Genomic DNA, 17,767 nt, shown 5'->3' with positions numbered 1-17,767 from the left:
ATAAAATCTGTTTTCTGATTGCTCTGTTACATCCCCTTTTGAAGATTCATCTGCAAAACCTGCTGTCAATGTGAATTGCTTATTTTGACACACACATTTTAACACTCACCCTCCATCTTGATTTCTGTCAAAGTGAATCCAACAACAATATTGCATGTTTCTCTAATGGCTCCCACCAGGAGATGAAGCTCATAAATAACCACATCCCTCACTTTGTTTACCCCATTTGCATCTCCTCGGTGACAGGCATGTTGCCAAAATTGTTCCTCTCAAAGCCACATTGACGTGAGTGAGTATTATTTATGTAATTAATAACATCAGACTTAATGGACCTGATTTATGAGTATAGACCTCAATCCAACTCCAAGCTCCAGAAACGTCTGCATAAATAGAGACGTGGTTCATGCAAAAGCTTTACTTCTGTTTAATGTCATGTTGCTTTTCATGACTAGATGAGTGGTGAAAGATGGATGCTCTTTAAAGACTACACCTTTTCACTAAGAAATGCTTCCTTCAACTCATCTTCAACTGTTAATAGTTAAGCTCAGTTAAGGCCACCACATTAGGTGGTTGTCAACCTTCTAACTTAGTAAATACATGACATCATGACCAGTGTGTGCCCCTGAATGATATTTGTTTGTGTAGCCTGACCAACGCCCTGATTAGTGGGTCATGACCTTTTATGTGTGTAGTGTTATGCTACAAGAATACATATTTACACCAGACAGTTTAATTAAACAACACAATTATTGCAGGGCAATACAGTTCTCAGACAGCATACAGGACACAAGTGACCGTTCTTAATTACTTTGTTTGTCACACAAACTGCTAAAATGCACCAAATATTGCTGGACTCTTTGAGGAGGGAATAGTATCACCCACTTGTTGTATTCAGTAATTACAGCAAAGTTATCATGAAATCACAGACATGTTAAGATTGCAGGCCAAAAGTATTTCCTGTTTGTGATGGTATCAGTTTATGAAGGCTTGAGATCTCAAACTGTAGCTATTATGATAGCAAGCCTGCCATCTAGTGTTAGTGAGTCTGGTACTGCAACGTGTTATTAAAAAAACTGCACATTTCTATGGAAACTGTGTGGAACTGCGGAAGTGTATTTTCTATCTTTCCATAATGTTTTTGTAAGTGAATCTTTGTTTCCCCCTTATTCTATAGTTAAACTCCTGTGAGCTCCTGGTTTGTAGAGCAACATGCTTATATAATGTAAAGCCTTATCTAGCATGGAGATGAAGCACAAGACAGTGTGGTTCTAATCATGCCACAGTTCTGTGCTCAATTAACTGAAGCATTCACAAAGTTTTGAAGCAGGGATTAAGGCAAGGAAGCACATTTAGTTGTAACCAATTATTACATTCAAATGAAGCCAAAAGTTAAGGGTATAAACATGTTTAGGTTTGTCTTAAGTACTTGACTCATATTCTCAACTTCATTCCATTTGTTTGCTAATGAACAAAAAGCTTTATTGCCCCTTGAGGGAAATATCTTTGCACAAGGAGCCCTGTAAAACATCTTACTCATAAAAAGCAGACATGCATTTCCATTAAAACACAAAACATCAAAATGCCATATTTATTAACAAAAAGAAGAAGAAAAAAAGGTACAGTGAGGTCAAAGGTCAGGTCTAGCCACAGAACGAAGCTCCCATCACTGGAGGAGACTTAGATATTATTTTCTGGTTATTGCTACTTTGAGATGTTTATGGTGTACAAAATGAGACTGAACACAGTAGGCTGAAATCCTAGAAATAACATTCATATTTCATGATACGTCAGCAAAGTCAAACCTGATTACTGTCTTGAGATGACTTACATGTGTGAGTTCTCTGCGCAGGTCAGCCTGCATTCCTTTGGCTCAGAGTTTTGTGACGTGGCAGAGGGGTCGAGTACTTTATCTCACTACAAATGATCTCAAAAGGCATTTTTTTGTCCTTGGTGCCATATTTGCACCCGGACTTAAGCAGGACCGTTATATATCAACACGAATAAAACTTATTAAACCCTTAAAGTACGCTAAGGCTGTAGAATAAATCTTATTTTATCCTTTATACTTCTTCAGGCAGCTTAACATGTCTGCATTTACTGCCAAAGTGGCGACAACAGGACACACGGAGAATTAACTTGTTTTTATTTGTTCTGCTGCCAACTATACATGAGTTCTTTATCAAATGTCAACACATGGAATCATATGGAGAATAATCTAAGTAGATTAATTCTTCAATATTAATATATTGTTTTGTATTAAACCAAAAATACATAAATGAAATGTGACTGATCCGTTTCCAAATAGTCATTTCTCATTCACATTCTTTCAAAAAGTAATACACAACAAAACGCATCATAAACAGTAGAAGGCACGTGGACTCATCATAAGAGCAGCATGCAAACAGGCCTCTAAACATTACAATCACTTGTCAAGAAGAAATCATTTGTATTCAAACAACAACTTTGAAATTGCATCGAGTGCATATCAATGTGTGAACGTGCTAAAAGGACATCATTACCTCTAAGTATATCTTATCTACAATTCAGTCTAATTAGACTCAAATAAAAAAAGTAGCGACTCCAAGAAAGAGGCAAACTAAGCTGTAGGTGGCGGTGCTTATGGAGCGAGATACAATGCTGGAGGACGTCATGATGGTGACTCCTGGCCTACAGCGCTCACAGCTTTCCCCACAGAAGAAGCAGGAGTTCATGTTGTGCAGAGGAGCTGAGTTGTATGTTTGTGATGCTTTTCTCGCTGTGAGACAGGGAAAATAATCATATGATGTTATAATAATAAGTGCCTGACACCATGTGTATATCACTGTGTATTTCATGAACTGAAACTGTACTCACTAGGTTCGTAGTAGTCGTAAACCTGCACCATAGCATCCTGTACGTGGGCCACTTTGTAGTCTCTGATGACTCGAAGTGTGATGCAAACCTCTGACTTGTTCAGCTGAGAATAGGAACAGAAAAGTGAATGGTGACGAGATAAAACACGATATAACATTTACTTATCTTATTATTTCATATCTCGTGAGGATGAACAAGTATCTAATGTAGGAAATCATCTTTTAATTTATGAAGGTTGTGGAGGAGAGAAGTCAGCGAGAAGTGCAAAAACAAAAAACCTAAACTTTATCCACCTCACAGAAGCAAATACTGTACAGTTGGCTTAACTCGACGTAGCTACGATAGCCACCGTGATGGTGATATCACATACTGGTACTGATATCCTGGAGCCAGACTGACTTTTTTCCAGTTAGCAACAAGGGTACTACAGTAGCCCTCATGTTATCTTCCTTCTCTATTACACCTTTCATTCTTCAATTATTTGCAGACCCATGAAGAAGCCCAGTTACTACTGAGGACACAGAGGTCATGTTCTCAGTATGTTTCTGAGAGTGTGTGGGTTGAAATGACCCGAGAGGAGGAATTAGCATTTGAAAATGACCCACAAATGACATATAATGGGTTTTTGACAGCTAATTCTGATACTTATATATTCAATTTAAACGGCTTTCATGCAATGAATGAATAAAATTGAACGTAAAATAAAAGTATTTCATAATCTCCCACCAGAATTATGCTCTTGGCAGTGTGGTGAAGCCTTTGAAACATCATTTCAACCATCAAACAACAGTTATGAGAGAAAAAACTCAGCATAAATGATCAATTGAACGAATAATAAAAAGGATTTGGACTAGTTCCCTGGTTTCTGGTCTCCAACCACTAAGATTGTTTCAATTCTGGTTTGACAAAATAAAACTACAACGAGGCCCAACTCAACCTTTCGTGCCTGACCATGAAATGACATCATGAAACACTTACTGAATCTAGATAGAGGCTGACTTTCTCTGGCAGTATGTCCACCTTCCTGATGAGATCTGTTGGGAAAGCAGCTCCAGGCGACAGACTGAAACCACTGAGCATGCCCACATCCAATATCACCATGCCCGTGTGAGATATCACCTGGCTGTTCTTTAATCTAGAGGACCAAAGCAAAACATCACATGATTCTAGTCCCTTGTTTTTGCTGGATATTTGACATGGGTGATAATGTAACTTAAAACATATAGATGATGTCAGAAATACAGGCATATTTTACACAAAGGAAAAGGAAATTAACTCGACATATAGGTCTATCTTACCTTGTACATATAGATAATAGCATGTGATTGTAGTCTCTTTCCTCAGTGACATCAACATCTAATGCGAACGCCTCCTCATCATTGGCGTGCTGGAGGCTCTGTGATAAAGCTTTGCTCTCCAGGTTGTAAAATATATTCATCTGGATGGATTCATGGAGTTGTAAACAACAAAAGTGAAAAGGTAGATTTAGTGGCGCAGAGCTCAAGTTTACAGTACTGCCTGTAGTCAGTAATGTAGATGGTTAAGTTCAAATGCCTGAAGGTCACAAAAACAGTATCTGTTACAGCAACATCCCCATTCCATAAAGCAAAAATGAAATAAAGACTGAATCTCTATTTGTTTTTAAAATATTGAATTACGGAAAGGGTCAAAACAGGATATGTGGAAGATTGGAAAAGAAGACTACAGGTTGTAATATTAAACATATTGAAAAGATTAACCTTTCCCCAAAGTCCTCCTGTGAGTGATATTATCTGGAGACATGAAACGCAGACAGGACTTTCAGCTGGAGTATGTGTTCCAGATGTTAATTGCTGGGAGTCCATTATTATGTTACATTTGCATTTGGCTGTTTTGGTTTAGCATTTACAATGCAGTGTATTGTGCGGGGTGAAGTGATTGTGCACAGCCGCTGTGTTCAATTTATTCTGGTCATGCTCCAGTTGTTAAACCATTTCTTTTTTATGTTGACTTGAATATGTTAGTGGTATAAAAACATTCCTGCATTGCGGGGGGGTTGTTTGTAGATGTGGTCCAATATTTTCCTTAAACATGGATAAGTTTAGCAGAATTCATATTAAAGCTACAAACTATAACCATCCCATAGATCACAGTTCATCAGTGTAATGGAATGAACGTACAGACAGTAACAGTAAGATTGTATAACTGTACCTGAAATATTGCAAATCCTCTTCCTTCCATGTATATATTTAGGTTTAGATCTTTGTCAGCATTAATCTAAGAAATAAAGTAAAAGCAAAAAATCAAGGATGACGGATGGTAAAGTAAACACAGCATCAAATCATATGAAAATGAGACCCAGATCTATTACCTCTTGGCTCTGATACGTCAGATAGGTGGAGGAGTTGATGCTAAATAGTGACGCAAACTGAGACGCTGGAGCAGATATGTTGAGCCGGAGGTCGATGGCGTTGCCACCACTGAAGGCAGCGTAAAAAGCCAGAGCCTGGAGGGCAACTATTGTGTCCTGAGGAAGGAAAAGGGAAACAGGTTAAAAATACATGCATGTGGATTATATCACTTTATGTATCGTGCAGAATTGGGGAATATTTTGTGCTATATGGTACCACGGTGATACGTGGCTTTCCCCCCAATTAATTAACAAATATGTATATTTTATCTTTTTGTATAAAAACAATTGCTGTGAAATTGCCATTATGAACTTCTCAAGCTTTCAATACGTGCTGTCCAGAGACATAAACATTTTAAACACAGGAACATGACTTGAAAATCCCATAAAACTCAAAGTCATTAGGATGAGACGATGGCTCCAATCCCCATGACATCAGTCCACACACCGCAGCAAGCTAAACTTCACGTGTCGCAACTGGACCCGTGAGAAGCAGGTTTAACTTGTAATGTCAGATGATGATGCAACATTTTAACTCCTGATACATGAAGATGGTAAACGATTGTCACCTGTGTTGTCCCGTAGCCTCCTAGATGGTTTCTCTGCTTGCTTAACCATTTCAAGAGTTCAATGCCCTCCACCAAGCTGCCGCGCCTATAAAGAGCGAGCAGCACGTAAGAGGTCATCTCGATCTGTGCTGAGCGCGGCTGCCCGTCATGTGACTCCAGTCCTGCTGAGGATGTCCAGATCATGACTCCATCTTTGGAACAAAATGACAACAGACGGAGTCCGATTTAAAAAGTGCTGGATAATTGTTGTTTTTGTTGCTGCTGCTCTTGCTTATAAAATGATTGCTAAAGCAACACATTTTAGATTAAGGCCTGTATTTCGTTAACCATTGGTGGTAGAAAACAATCCAAAATCCTCTCTGATTTCTTGTCATCCCCAAATGTGCCAGGGAGCATCTCCTCACATAATCACAAGGAACACTTGTTTTAAGCCACAACGCATGGGCCAATGATTACTGAGATGTCACATATATTTGACAAAAGCAATTGTAAATTGCAAGATTTAATCGGAGGTTTGACATAATGGTGTCCTCACCACTTATCAGTGTAACACATTTCTGGTCAATTCACATTAAGGCAGTGTTTAAATAATTATCAAATAACTCCCAAATAGTTTTTAGTCCAACATCTGATCAAATGGAAATAAAACTGGGTGTTGATATAGTGGCAGTTTCAGTAGGATATAATGCAGCAGCCTCTCGTATCAACAACAATAATAACACAAAGAAGGCATTAAAGAGGATATGTGACTTTTCCTGAACATAAATCAACTTTTACTAAATTACCTCTGTAGTCGGCTCTCCTGCTGAGCTCATCCAGGGCCGTGCCGGCCACAGGGCTGTTGGCCAGAGCTAAAGCATAGGCCACCAGACACAGGCTGTAGTTACTGACCACTCCACTGGACCATTTGTTCTCCAGATACTTCTGGGCCAGCGACACATTCCCTGGGTACATGTCCTTCACACGGAGGAACCAGACAAAAGATCATTATTGCCAACTGACTTATGTTCCTAATATACAGCACCTTCATGTAATATACTCTAGAGCAGGGGTCTTCAACGTTTTTGAGGCCAAGGACCCCCAAACTGGTGTAGCGTGGAGCAGGGACCCCCTACTGTATATATTGTATAGAAGAGGCTTGAAGAGGTCCGTTCCTCCACTCTGTCTCTGACTGTAGGTGTGTGTCGCCGCCCTTCACAAAGTACAGCGGAGGAGAGAATGTGAATGCGCAAAGAAATATTTATTTATTTTAAATTACAAAAAAAAAGATTACAAAAACATTTGCTTTATCTACAAACAATTGTGCGACCCCCTGCAGTACATCCGCGGACCCCCTGTTGAAGACCTATGCTCTAGAGTTGAGAGTAAATAATTTTGTAAAATCTCATATAGTAACTTCCTCTACTGAAATACACAAATCCCCGTAACTCACCGTGTAGTTCTCGTCCTCAAGCAGTGCGATCAGTACATAGGCAGTGAGTGCCACTTGACCATTATCCAGTCCTCCCTGCATCTCCGTGTGGATCAACTTGCCCACCTCACTGAACTCTCCCTGGGGCCCCTGGTGTTTCAAGAGCCAGGTGAGGGCTCCGGTCAGGACACTCTGGTCTACCTGCATGTAGGGCTGCGCCTGGAGGACGCACCTCAGCACGAAGGCTGTTAACCTGGGACCACAGAAAGGAGAGGGATCATCAGAGACTGAGCGATAAAAGCATTTTCTTCCCGTCTCTTTGTGCCCTGTCAGTGCCCTCTTCTCGCGTCACCTACACTGTAACACAGCTATACCAGCTGCTATAACAATCCCTTTAAGGGCAAAAAGAACAGGCTCTAATTGGTGACCTACCATGTGCTACCGGAGGTGTCGCTGGCTCCGAAAGCACTGAATGAACCGTCATCTCGTTGGAAGGATAGTTGTCTCTGATATCCTTACAGCAGAAAACAAAAAGGTTGGCAACTTAATGCATCTTATTACATTTTAAGTACACATGAAATAACGTTACACATATGTTATAATGTGCACACTACATTTACTGTAACGCAGTGATGTAAAGGCTGCTTACCTTCCACCATGTAGTCCAGAGCCCTGCTCCGGATCTCTAGATTGTCCTGGATTAACTTGTCCAGGTACTGGAGGACATAAATACTTGGAGCAAAGTGGATCATGTTCTGCTCCCCACAACCAAGAGGCATCTGAAGCAGCAAGTCCAAGTTGTTGATGGACAAAGCCAAGATATCACCTGTGTAAAGCAATACAGGAAGGAAGGAGGAGGGATTTAACTGTTGCACAACATGTTCACTAATAGCTTTAAGACTGGACAGACCAAAAGGGTCAGAAACTGTGAGTAAAGTAGAAATCGGTTGAGAGAAAGAGAGAGGGGTATGACATGCAACAAAGGTCCCAAGGCCAGAATTGAACCTGGGACGATACTGTTTTATGGCATGCAGCATAACCATTCGCTCCACTGTTCTGTAAATCATTATAACGCTGCCAACCTTTACCATATTTACATATCCTCATACAACTGTTCAAATGATATCTTACTAAAGTTATTTTGTATTGTTTGTCCAGCCACACGAGCGATCAGGGCGCCTGTGCAAACCCCTGCAGTGCAGAACCTGTTTAGCAACAAAACTACTTGGTTAGGTTTAGGAAAAGATCATCATTTGGGTTAAAATACCTACAGAAATGGTGTCACTTACTAAATGTTAATTGCAAATCAGTGAATGTTGACTTCTGGTTTCACACATGACATGAACACGGTCTCCTGGGTGAAAGTCTGTTGTTTTTGGAGCCACACATCTAACCCGACATCCTCCCTACGCAGGCTTTGACGCTCTTTAAACTACGTTGCCTGTCCTGGCTCTCAATTACGTGAATTATACACAAAAGTATTATGTTGGTTAAAGCCAAATTATAGTGCATTACTTTTTTAGGTATAAGTTTGAACATTGTATGAGAACAGCCTGAACACATGAGTAAATAAATCTTAAAGTTACAAGGTATGGAAGAACGGAGAGGAAACACCATCACAGGCAGGAAGCTACACTAGAGACACAAACTTTACATTAGCTTGACGTTTAGTAAAGCTCACTGTCACAAGAAGTGCAGAAAACCAAACATTTGGCTCCAACTGAGGACAAAACTGCGGCTTGCCTTTTTACTATGACAAATGGCCAACATCCCTCAACCTGAGTGGAGCCAAGCCAAACATCCTGACAGCTGTTCAGAATATGCCCCTCCATAAACATTCCTGTTTGATGTGCAACATTCCCATTTTCCAACATTCAGTACCTAAATGTTTTCAGGACATAATACCCAAGCTCATCATCTAAACACAAAAGGAAAATGCGGGCACATATTACACATGCCTAATTGACTGAAAGCAAACATGAAGAGCACTCAGATGGAACTGCCACTGGCACAGCAGGAAGGACAAAATCGTAGACGTACCAACCAAGGCCACATGAGCCCTGTGGCTGCCCGGTACTACATCTGGTGGAAAGGAGAAGGAGATGGATCTGGAATTGTTGTATTTCAATGGTTCCATCTCCAGGAACAGAGTCTCTGAGAAGAACTGTTCAACTCCCTCAGGCTGCGGGAACACGGACGTGATTCATCGTTATCGTAGGATTAACCGTATGCCACGTAGCATTTCTAAATACTACTTTCTTACTGGGACATCACATGCATATGGATATTACCCAATGTTTCCATCATACCGCACCTTCACAAGCACTTTCCAAACAAGGCTGTCTGAGGCCTCCGCGGATACTGCGTCCACAGATATTTCCATCTCGCCCAGAGCCACAGGCCTTATAGGGAACAGCGCTGAAGCAGATACATGACTCCCTAAAGTGAGTTTCTGGGCATTTACCACCGAGACATCTCCTTTGTCTGCCAAAACAAACTCGAAGGCATCACTCTTTGCTAACAGCAGCAAGACCTGTGGAGAGAAACAAATGTGAACAAAGCAATCATTTAAAATGAAAAAGAATGTAACATTTTCTGTGTGCCATAAATAACGGTGACAGATTATTGGAAGACACTAATAAATCATCAGTTTGTTGGAACTGTATCTGAAGACCGAAGTAATACTTTCTCGTCTGATTTTAGCAAAATATTCCACAAAGTGTAGTCCTTCATACCTCTATGTCGTGCTCTAAATGGTTGATGATGTTCACCTCCAGCACAATTTCCTCTCCTCTTATGAGGTATGATGGCACATCCAGAGACAAGGAAAAATCTTTGGACACGGTCAACTGTGAACGGGAGAACAGCTTCAGCTAACACTGTTAGTGGAACAGGGTTTAGCTAGGCATGGGACGAGATTATCCAGATTATCCTGCCCAGAATAACTGCTATTCATAATATTATCCTGATAATCATCAAAATATGCTTAAGACTCTTAAAATGGCACTAAAGCACACTGGAATCCTTAAACCTTATATTTAAAAATAAAATGTTTGCATCACAGATGAGATTTTCAAACAATCATAAATAAGGCAATGATAAATCTTAAACTCCCAATGCATAAATGCATCAAAGAAAATGTTAATCTGTATTAAATCAGACCATGATAGACAGATCTTTCAAGTCACTCATGTGAGTATATTCACAAGTATCCTGATACATTTAAGAGCAGGCTAAAGACTTTCCTTTTTGATAAAGCTTATAGTTAGGGCTGGCTCAGGTTTGCCCTGGATCAGCCGCTAGTTATGCTGCTATAGGATTAGACTGCCGGGCGACACCTCCCTGCTCTCTTCCTTCTCTTCCTCTCTCCTCCCCTCCCTCTCTCCTTCTCCCTCTCTATCTGTATGCATTTATGTAAATGTATGTTACTAACTCATCATCCGGGGTATCATCCCCGGAGAGTCTGTCTCTCATGTGGCAGGTTGCCACTGATAAAGTTTACGTCAGGATCATGAATCGTGACAGCGCCTGCTGACCTGGTCCTGCTGGACACCGGGAAGCCTTATTGACATTTTCCTGGATTCATCCAAACTTTCTCTTTTTTCAACACAACATAATTTCTGTCAAATGTTGTATTTGTACTATGTTGTTTATCCTGTACACACGACATCTATTGCACGTCTGTCCGTCCTGGGAGAGGGATCCCTGCTCAGTTGCTCTCCCTGAGGTTTCTTCCATTTTTCCCCCTTTAATTATGGGGTTTCTTTTAGGAAGTTTTTCCTTGTGCGATGCGAGGGTCTAAGGACAGAGGGTGTCGTAACCTGTACAGTCTGTAAAGCACACTGAGACAAATGTATAATTTGTGATATTGGGCTATACAAATAAATTTGATTTGATTTGATAATGGAAGAGGAACTAACAAGATTTGTGGGAAAAATAATGCCCAGATGTGAGAAACATCAATGTAATATAGAGGCGCATTGTGAGCATTTAGTTACCCTGTGTGGCACAGGAGTGAAGCCCAAACCCATGTTGTCTGACATCACCAGTGCTACAGCTCTCAAAGACGTGACACCATCTGGCACGGTTATTTTCCCACTTGTCCATGTTTGATCACTGATAGAAATGACAGAAAATAATAATAACACTGAATTTATTTAGTAGGTTTTGTCCTAAGTATGTAGGGAAATGTGCTTGTACTGTATATTTGACAATAGTAATCACTCATTTGAATTATCTTCCCATTTCCAGAATAATGAACTTTTCTTTCTTACTTATTGACTCATTTCTTCTATACATGTACTTTTCTCTCCATGATACAAACTCATTTTGTCATATACTATAAATAACACAAGTCAAAGAACATGCCAGTATCATATATTAATCGAATACCTTTATTTATACATGAGGGAAAAAGCAAGGAGAAAAAACAAACAAATAGTAATAATACTAAGTAAATAATACATTGAAATAATCATAATAATGATAAAGGAAAATAATTTGTAATTCAATAAAGTAAGTAATAACAAATGAATGTTTTGATAATGCACCTTTGAGCACTCACCTGACAGGAGCGTCGAACCACAGCAAGGATTCACTGGCATTCAGCCAACGGCTCCAGAACCTCTTGACTATTAGGGCATCTTCTTCTGCAAAAGAAAAGAAGTGAAGAGATCAGAGGAACTGTACAAATATTTGAAGAATGAAGATTAAATCCAGCATTCTTCAAATTCTGGGACCAATCCAATATACTAAATGGCTACATGAGAATTTAAATATGATGCAGATGCTAAATTAAAAAGGATCACGTTTATTCACTGTGTTAATTATGATCATACCATGTTTAGGTCCATCAGGCTGCTTTTTCTTATATAGCCTGGCATTAGTCAGCGTTCTAATATTACATTCCTGCGTTATAAAAGACACAAAAAAAGATTTTTTTTAGCGAGCCAAAGAAGATTATACATTCAGCTGCACATCTTTGTTTCAAGGCTCATTTCCATTTACACACAACAACAACAACAAAACACACTCATGTGCGTTCACGGATATGAAACAAATGATATAAAAGATACAGGAATGTATTTTGAGATTGGAATAGTATCAAAATTAAGTCAACCAAAAAGAGATGGAAAAATCTTTCAAAGTAATTAAATAAATAATTTCATTAAATAGAAATTGACAAAAAATAAATAAATATGTAATTACTAAATAAAAGATACACAAAATAAACCTACATCTAAAAATAGGAACACAACTCAGATCTTCCTAAACCTCCTGTTCCCCTGTCAAAGACACGGAGAATGTGTTAACAATGGTGACTTTGTTATAGCAGCTGCTGAACATACAGCTGTAATGAGTTTTACAGCTTTAATGAAATTCTGTACTGAGAGTTCCTTCATCATCTTTGCTGTAACAGCCAGTGAAATATAGGTCAGGTCTCAGCAAGTGATGTAAGGCGTAAACCAGTCTCAACTCTAGCCCGAGGAGATCTGTCTTTTTTTTTTTTTTTAAATGCCCCATTCTAACTAGACATAATACACGGCGCCGGGGCTTTGGAGATGAGAGTAAAGGTCACGTTAAGACGGCCCTCTGTGGTGAAGCTTTGTTTCCTCCAATAACCCTCAGGTCCTGCAGCCAACACACTAGAGTTACCATCTCTTAGACAGATGGGTTACATCCAGACTAACCGGTTTAGTGGTCACACAGTATCTAACTGGGAGAAAGCAGGCCCTGGAAGTGACTGGGAAGACTAGTGCTTTGTAGTTAAACTGTGAAATGGACAAAAGAGAAGTGGGGCAAATCTGACAGTATCTAAACAAGAGACTTTCGGAAGGAGGCTCACATAAGTTTAAGTTTCAGAGATGATATTTTACCCTTTTGTCTGAAGATAGAAACTTTTATACCTTTAAGGCTTTGGCAAATCAAAACGGGTTGTCATACCGGCTCCACTTTTAAGTCGAGGTCAGCCTGCGGTGCGTCATCATGCGCCCCCATTACCACGATCCCTAACTGGGATGTCGGTTGGAGAGCAGTCACGGTGAGCGACACCTTCTCACCTGGCTGGGCTTTGTTCCTGCTCCAGCTAAGAGATACCTGAGGAAAGCAGACACACAAACAATCACAGGCATGTCCGTGTGAATCACGCAGCTATAAGAATAATATGATAGAATATGTTGAAAACATTAAAGTACATAGTTGTTGATGGGGATATGCGCTGTGTCGCTGGTGACCTCTCCGTCAGAGAGGACGCAGTAGACAGTGACGTAGGCGTCGGGGGACCAGGACAGTGTTGGGGTTAGAGAAAAAGAGGAGGAATTCTTTGTCCCAGCGGCCACCACTTGACCTCTTGAGCTCACCTGGAAGTACAACAATATTTCTTCTTTGCATAAATTCCTATAATGATTTCTACATATGCATTCTGTGTAGCATATTTTAGAGTGATGCCTAATGAATATATCCTCTCTCAACATTGGAAAATACTCAACAGCAGTGTGAGGTTGAAGATAAATGCTAATCAGTCCCACATCTTCTGGTCGAGTGAAGATATTAGCATATTTTGGGAGAACTTTTCTTGAATCTTTGTTCTACAGACAGCAGGATATTGTGATCTCTGATATCTTTGTATAAATCCTACTGGTTCCACTCAAATCAGAAATAAATACAAACTGGTATAAAAAGAATGGCGCTAGTAAGGGATATACAGTATACGATGGGAGAAATAGATCACCTTCACTTCAATGAATAAAGACACTAATATAAAGTTATACAAGTTATACAGCACTCATGTAGACATGTATGTATTTATTGCAGGAAGGAAAGTGCCAGATTATGTTGTTCGCAGATTAATTGGATGCATTATTTGACCAAACATACCACAAAGTGAAGAGTAGTTGGATTAAAAGTGCTCTTCACATCTATCTGAAGAGGCAATCCAACCTGAAAGTTAAACATGTTGTGTGGATTATGTCTTGGTGGCATAATTAACAACATCATTTAGGCATGTTTGCTGTATTTTTGTTAATGTACCGCAATGGTACAAAATATATGTGTTAGAGTTACCTGTGCAGGTGAGGAGTCGACCGGGGAGATCTGAATGTATGAGCCACTAGGAGAGGGGTAGTTGTTGGTGACAGCGATATGCTCCACACTGGATTGGAATATTCCCTGGATACAAACACAAGATACAAGAAAATATGAATGGAAATAATCATTTCAGCTACATGAAAGATATCTTTGTGTGTTGCTAATGTTTTTCCCCCCTCCAAAATGAAGGAAAGTTAATATGTTTTAGAATCTTCGGATGTTTGCTTACAGTCTACTTAAGTTCATAGGTGTGTAATCCTTCTGTGCTGAAACTACTCATCTTACATAACAACGAAACTGCCGAACACTGCTTCTCCCCGAGGACCAACATTCCAGGTACTGTAAGTCGAAATACTCACCCAAATAAGAAGCATCACTACTTGATCCTGTAATTCAAACTGGATGTGGATGTTCCCGTCCGCGGGCACCGGAAGTATCCGAGTTGTTTGTTCAGCATCTTTTTTGGGTGTTATCTGATTGACTTTGATCACAGCCGAGTGCGTTAGATCCTGTGAGCTGAGTGGCTTTCTGTCATATCTGGAGATCCTTAGCTGTGGAGTAGAAGCAGAGTAGTTAGCGACAGTTTAAAACAGATCTCAAATAAACAGAATAATAATAATTCACTCACTTTTGTAGAGAAGTGTAAAGATGGCTTCAGTGTAGCTGGAACATCATCAAACGTTAACTGGAACGTCTTCGTCATGACGTGGACTTCAACGGTTTTGTTCACTTTAATTCCTTGTGTGACAAGAGAGGATGTAACATCATTATTTTGAGATTGTTTAAAAATCAACAGTTTCGCAAAGTATCTCACCTGTAAGGTCGTCAGTAACGTAGGCGGCAACATGGACACGGCTGCCAATTACTTGAAGCAGATCTTTGCTGAAGACAAACTGTGATGAGCCATAGATCTGAAAAACAAGTTCAAACGTGACATGTTCAGTATGCAGATACATTTACTGAAAATGCCAACTAAAAGCACAGAGAGTCAATTATTTCATAAATGGACTACAGGGGCAATAAAACTTCACCTCTTTAGTTTGTGTTAGCATGAATGGAGAGGCTGCATTCTGCACATCAGAAGCCAGAGAGACAACCAGTGTTCCCTGTACAGGTCGCCCACTGGGGTAACTAGAGGGGGGAAGAGAGAAGTACTACTTGCTTAACATATGTGCACATGTGATTATTGATTTGCATGAGCTAATTGAACTCACAGTGCTCTCACTGATCCTGAGATGTCATCTCCTAAGAGGACCTGGGAAGGTGTCTTGAAGAGCACTTCAAAGTGAGGACGCTCTGCAAAAGCAGTCAGGAAGATTACAGGAGCGGCAGTCGTTAAATTATTCATGCTCACAATGACAATGGTAACATTTACTATGTTCATCATCTTAGTTTAGCTTGTTAGCTAGAGCTGCATAGATTAATCGATAAGTGGTCAACTATTCACTTAATCGCTAACTATTTTTGATAGATGATTAATTGTTTTGAATACATTTTTTAATAGAAAGAAAAGGCAACATTTTTTGTTTCCAGCTTCTTAAATGTGAATATTTTGTGTTTTCTTTAATCCTCTATGACAGTTAACTCAATATTTTTAACATTTAAAATGGAAATGGAGGATTTTGAATCCTCTTGTAATGGTCACACACATGTACACAGCACACACAGTGGAATCTAGACTCTGCATGTAACCCATCTTAGTATTAGGAGCAGCGAGGACATCATCTTGAGCTTTGGGAAACACACTGATCGACATTTTATAGACCCAACAACTAACAGATTGATCAACAACGATAATAATCGTAGTTGCAGCCCTAATTGTTAGCTTGCTAAAATGTTCTAAATAGCGCTGAACACAAAGTACAGCAGAGGATGATGGGAATGTCATTTATGCTGGAGGTATTTAATCATAAACCACAGTATCGGACAAATTAGGATTTTGACCAGATAGTGGCACCAGAGGAAAAGTCAGCTGAACAGAAGGTATTTTGAGTGTGTCCTCTAAGGACCTTGAATATCTACAATAAATTGTTATTGAAATCCAACCATTAGTTGATGAGATATTTTCAGCGGTGGACCAGCCAACCAACTTCCCGCTGCAATGGCTAAAACATAACATTGCAATAAACTGATAGATCTATTACCGTAATGCTCCACAGTGAATGTTTTCTCATCAGTCACACCCTGTAAGGAAGAGGATGGGAGATTAAATGGGAAGATTATTTTCCTAATAAATTCAAACAGAAGTCATCCAGCACAAAGGTGAAGACATTTCTACACTTCAAGCCTACGTTCACTGTGATTGTGATCGCCCACTGTCCAAGAGGAGGCGTCTGGGACAAACTGAATTCCCGCAACACAATCCCCAGATTCCCTGGGGACTCCCCCCTGTCGACAACGTCCCCACTGGGATCCTGCGCGGGACAAAAGAACGTCAGTCAAACTTCCCACCACAACACAATACCTGGCTAAAAATCCATTCAACTCCTCTGGCTTTTGTCCCACAGAAGACAGAGGCCTACCTGTATAGAGATATCCACTCTGCCTTTGTACGGATGGTTATCCACCTGCACAGACACAACTCTGACTTTGACGGTGTCGCCCGGTTGGTAGCGTGATCTGTCGGTTTGAATGAAGGTGTAGACATTTCTGGGGCTGAAGCTGAGGGTGGTGTTGTTGGTGAAAATGACATCGTCATCTCTGTAGCCCCTCACCGTCAAGTTTAAGAGGGAATTCTGGGTTGTAGATGCAAGAATCTGGAACGGTTGTATAAGCGTGTCAGACACATATACACGGGATATCAGGATAAAACGGTCATTCAATCATTTCCAAGTATAGTTTTCTCATCTGTGATAAATAAACAGAATTCCTACTCACAGGAGGGAGTGTGAGGACCCTGGTCAAACCTTAAAAACAGAAGGACACTTTAGCCTCCTTAAAAGTCAGGAAGTATGCAAATCAACCTTGAACTTCTTTGTCACTATAGTATCACCTCCTTGGAAGTCCTCTGTTCGGGAAACTATGGTGTTGCCATACGTCACTTCAGCCATCACCCTGCAAGGGAAGTCAGCAAGGATGGTGACAGCCAGCGGAGTGGGTGTCCCAGCATGCAACACCTCTGGAACTGAGATCAGAAACAATGTCCTAGTAGAAAGAGGTTATTGGTTGGTCAAACGAGTTGGGTCATTAGATTAAAAACTGCATTAATATATGAACTAAAAGGAAAAACAATTGTATTAGGATTGTATTAACAAATCGCATGTCTGACCTGGATGAATCCTGAGTCGAAACAGGCACAGCAGGAAACACAACTCCCACACACACCACCAGAGTCCAGATAACATCCATGCTTCTGGTGCCCGCTTCGCCACTCGTTCAACGTCGGTGACAGACACCGAACTGACAGCGACCTCTTCGTGAAGTAACCTGGACCGACGTGTTACCAAACCCCACCTCCCG

General features: G+C 40.3%; 1 protein-coding gene across 1 annotated transcript; it reads right to left on the bottom strand.

The window, feature by feature from the left end:
• Positions 1–1,574: 1,574 nt before the first annotated feature.
• Positions 1,575–17,656, bottom strand: LOC115027497 (CD109 antigen-like). Its single transcript, XM_029460859.1, has 32 exons — positions 17,577–17,656; positions 17,301–17,452; positions 17,186–17,214; positions 16,831–17,064; positions 16,600–16,722; positions 16,453–16,492; positions 15,523–15,604; positions 15,340–15,439; positions 15,123–15,219; positions 14,937–15,046; positions 14,668–14,859; positions 14,285–14,389; positions 14,099–14,161; positions 13,417–13,581; positions 13,166–13,318; positions 12,061–12,130; positions 11,787–11,871; positions 11,221–11,338; positions 9,958–10,071; positions 9,537–9,755; positions 9,263–9,404; positions 7,872–8,048; positions 7,655–7,736; positions 7,244–7,475; positions 6,597–6,768; positions 5,812–6,002; positions 5,204–5,359; positions 5,044–5,109; positions 4,152–4,291; positions 3,832–3,988; positions 2,854–2,956; positions 1,575–2,755 (listed from the first exon to the last, which is right to left on the bottom strand). The coding sequence occupies exons 1-32, from the start codon at positions 17,654–17,656 to the stop codon at positions 2,559–2,561; spliced, it is 4,146 nt and encodes a 1,381-aa protein (XP_029316719.1). The 3' UTR covers positions 1,575–2,558.
• Between the last annotated feature and the right edge of the window lie 111 nt (positions 17,657–17,767).

The sequence above is a fragment of the Cottoperca gobio genome, chromosome 22 (genome assembly GCF_900634415.1).
Source record: "Cottoperca gobio chromosome 22, fCotGob3.1, whole genome shotgun sequence".
NCBI lineage: Eukaryota > Metazoa > Chordata > Actinopteri > Perciformes > Bovichtidae > Cottoperca > Cottoperca gobio.
This window is presented reverse-complemented; position numbering and strand designations above follow the sequence as displayed.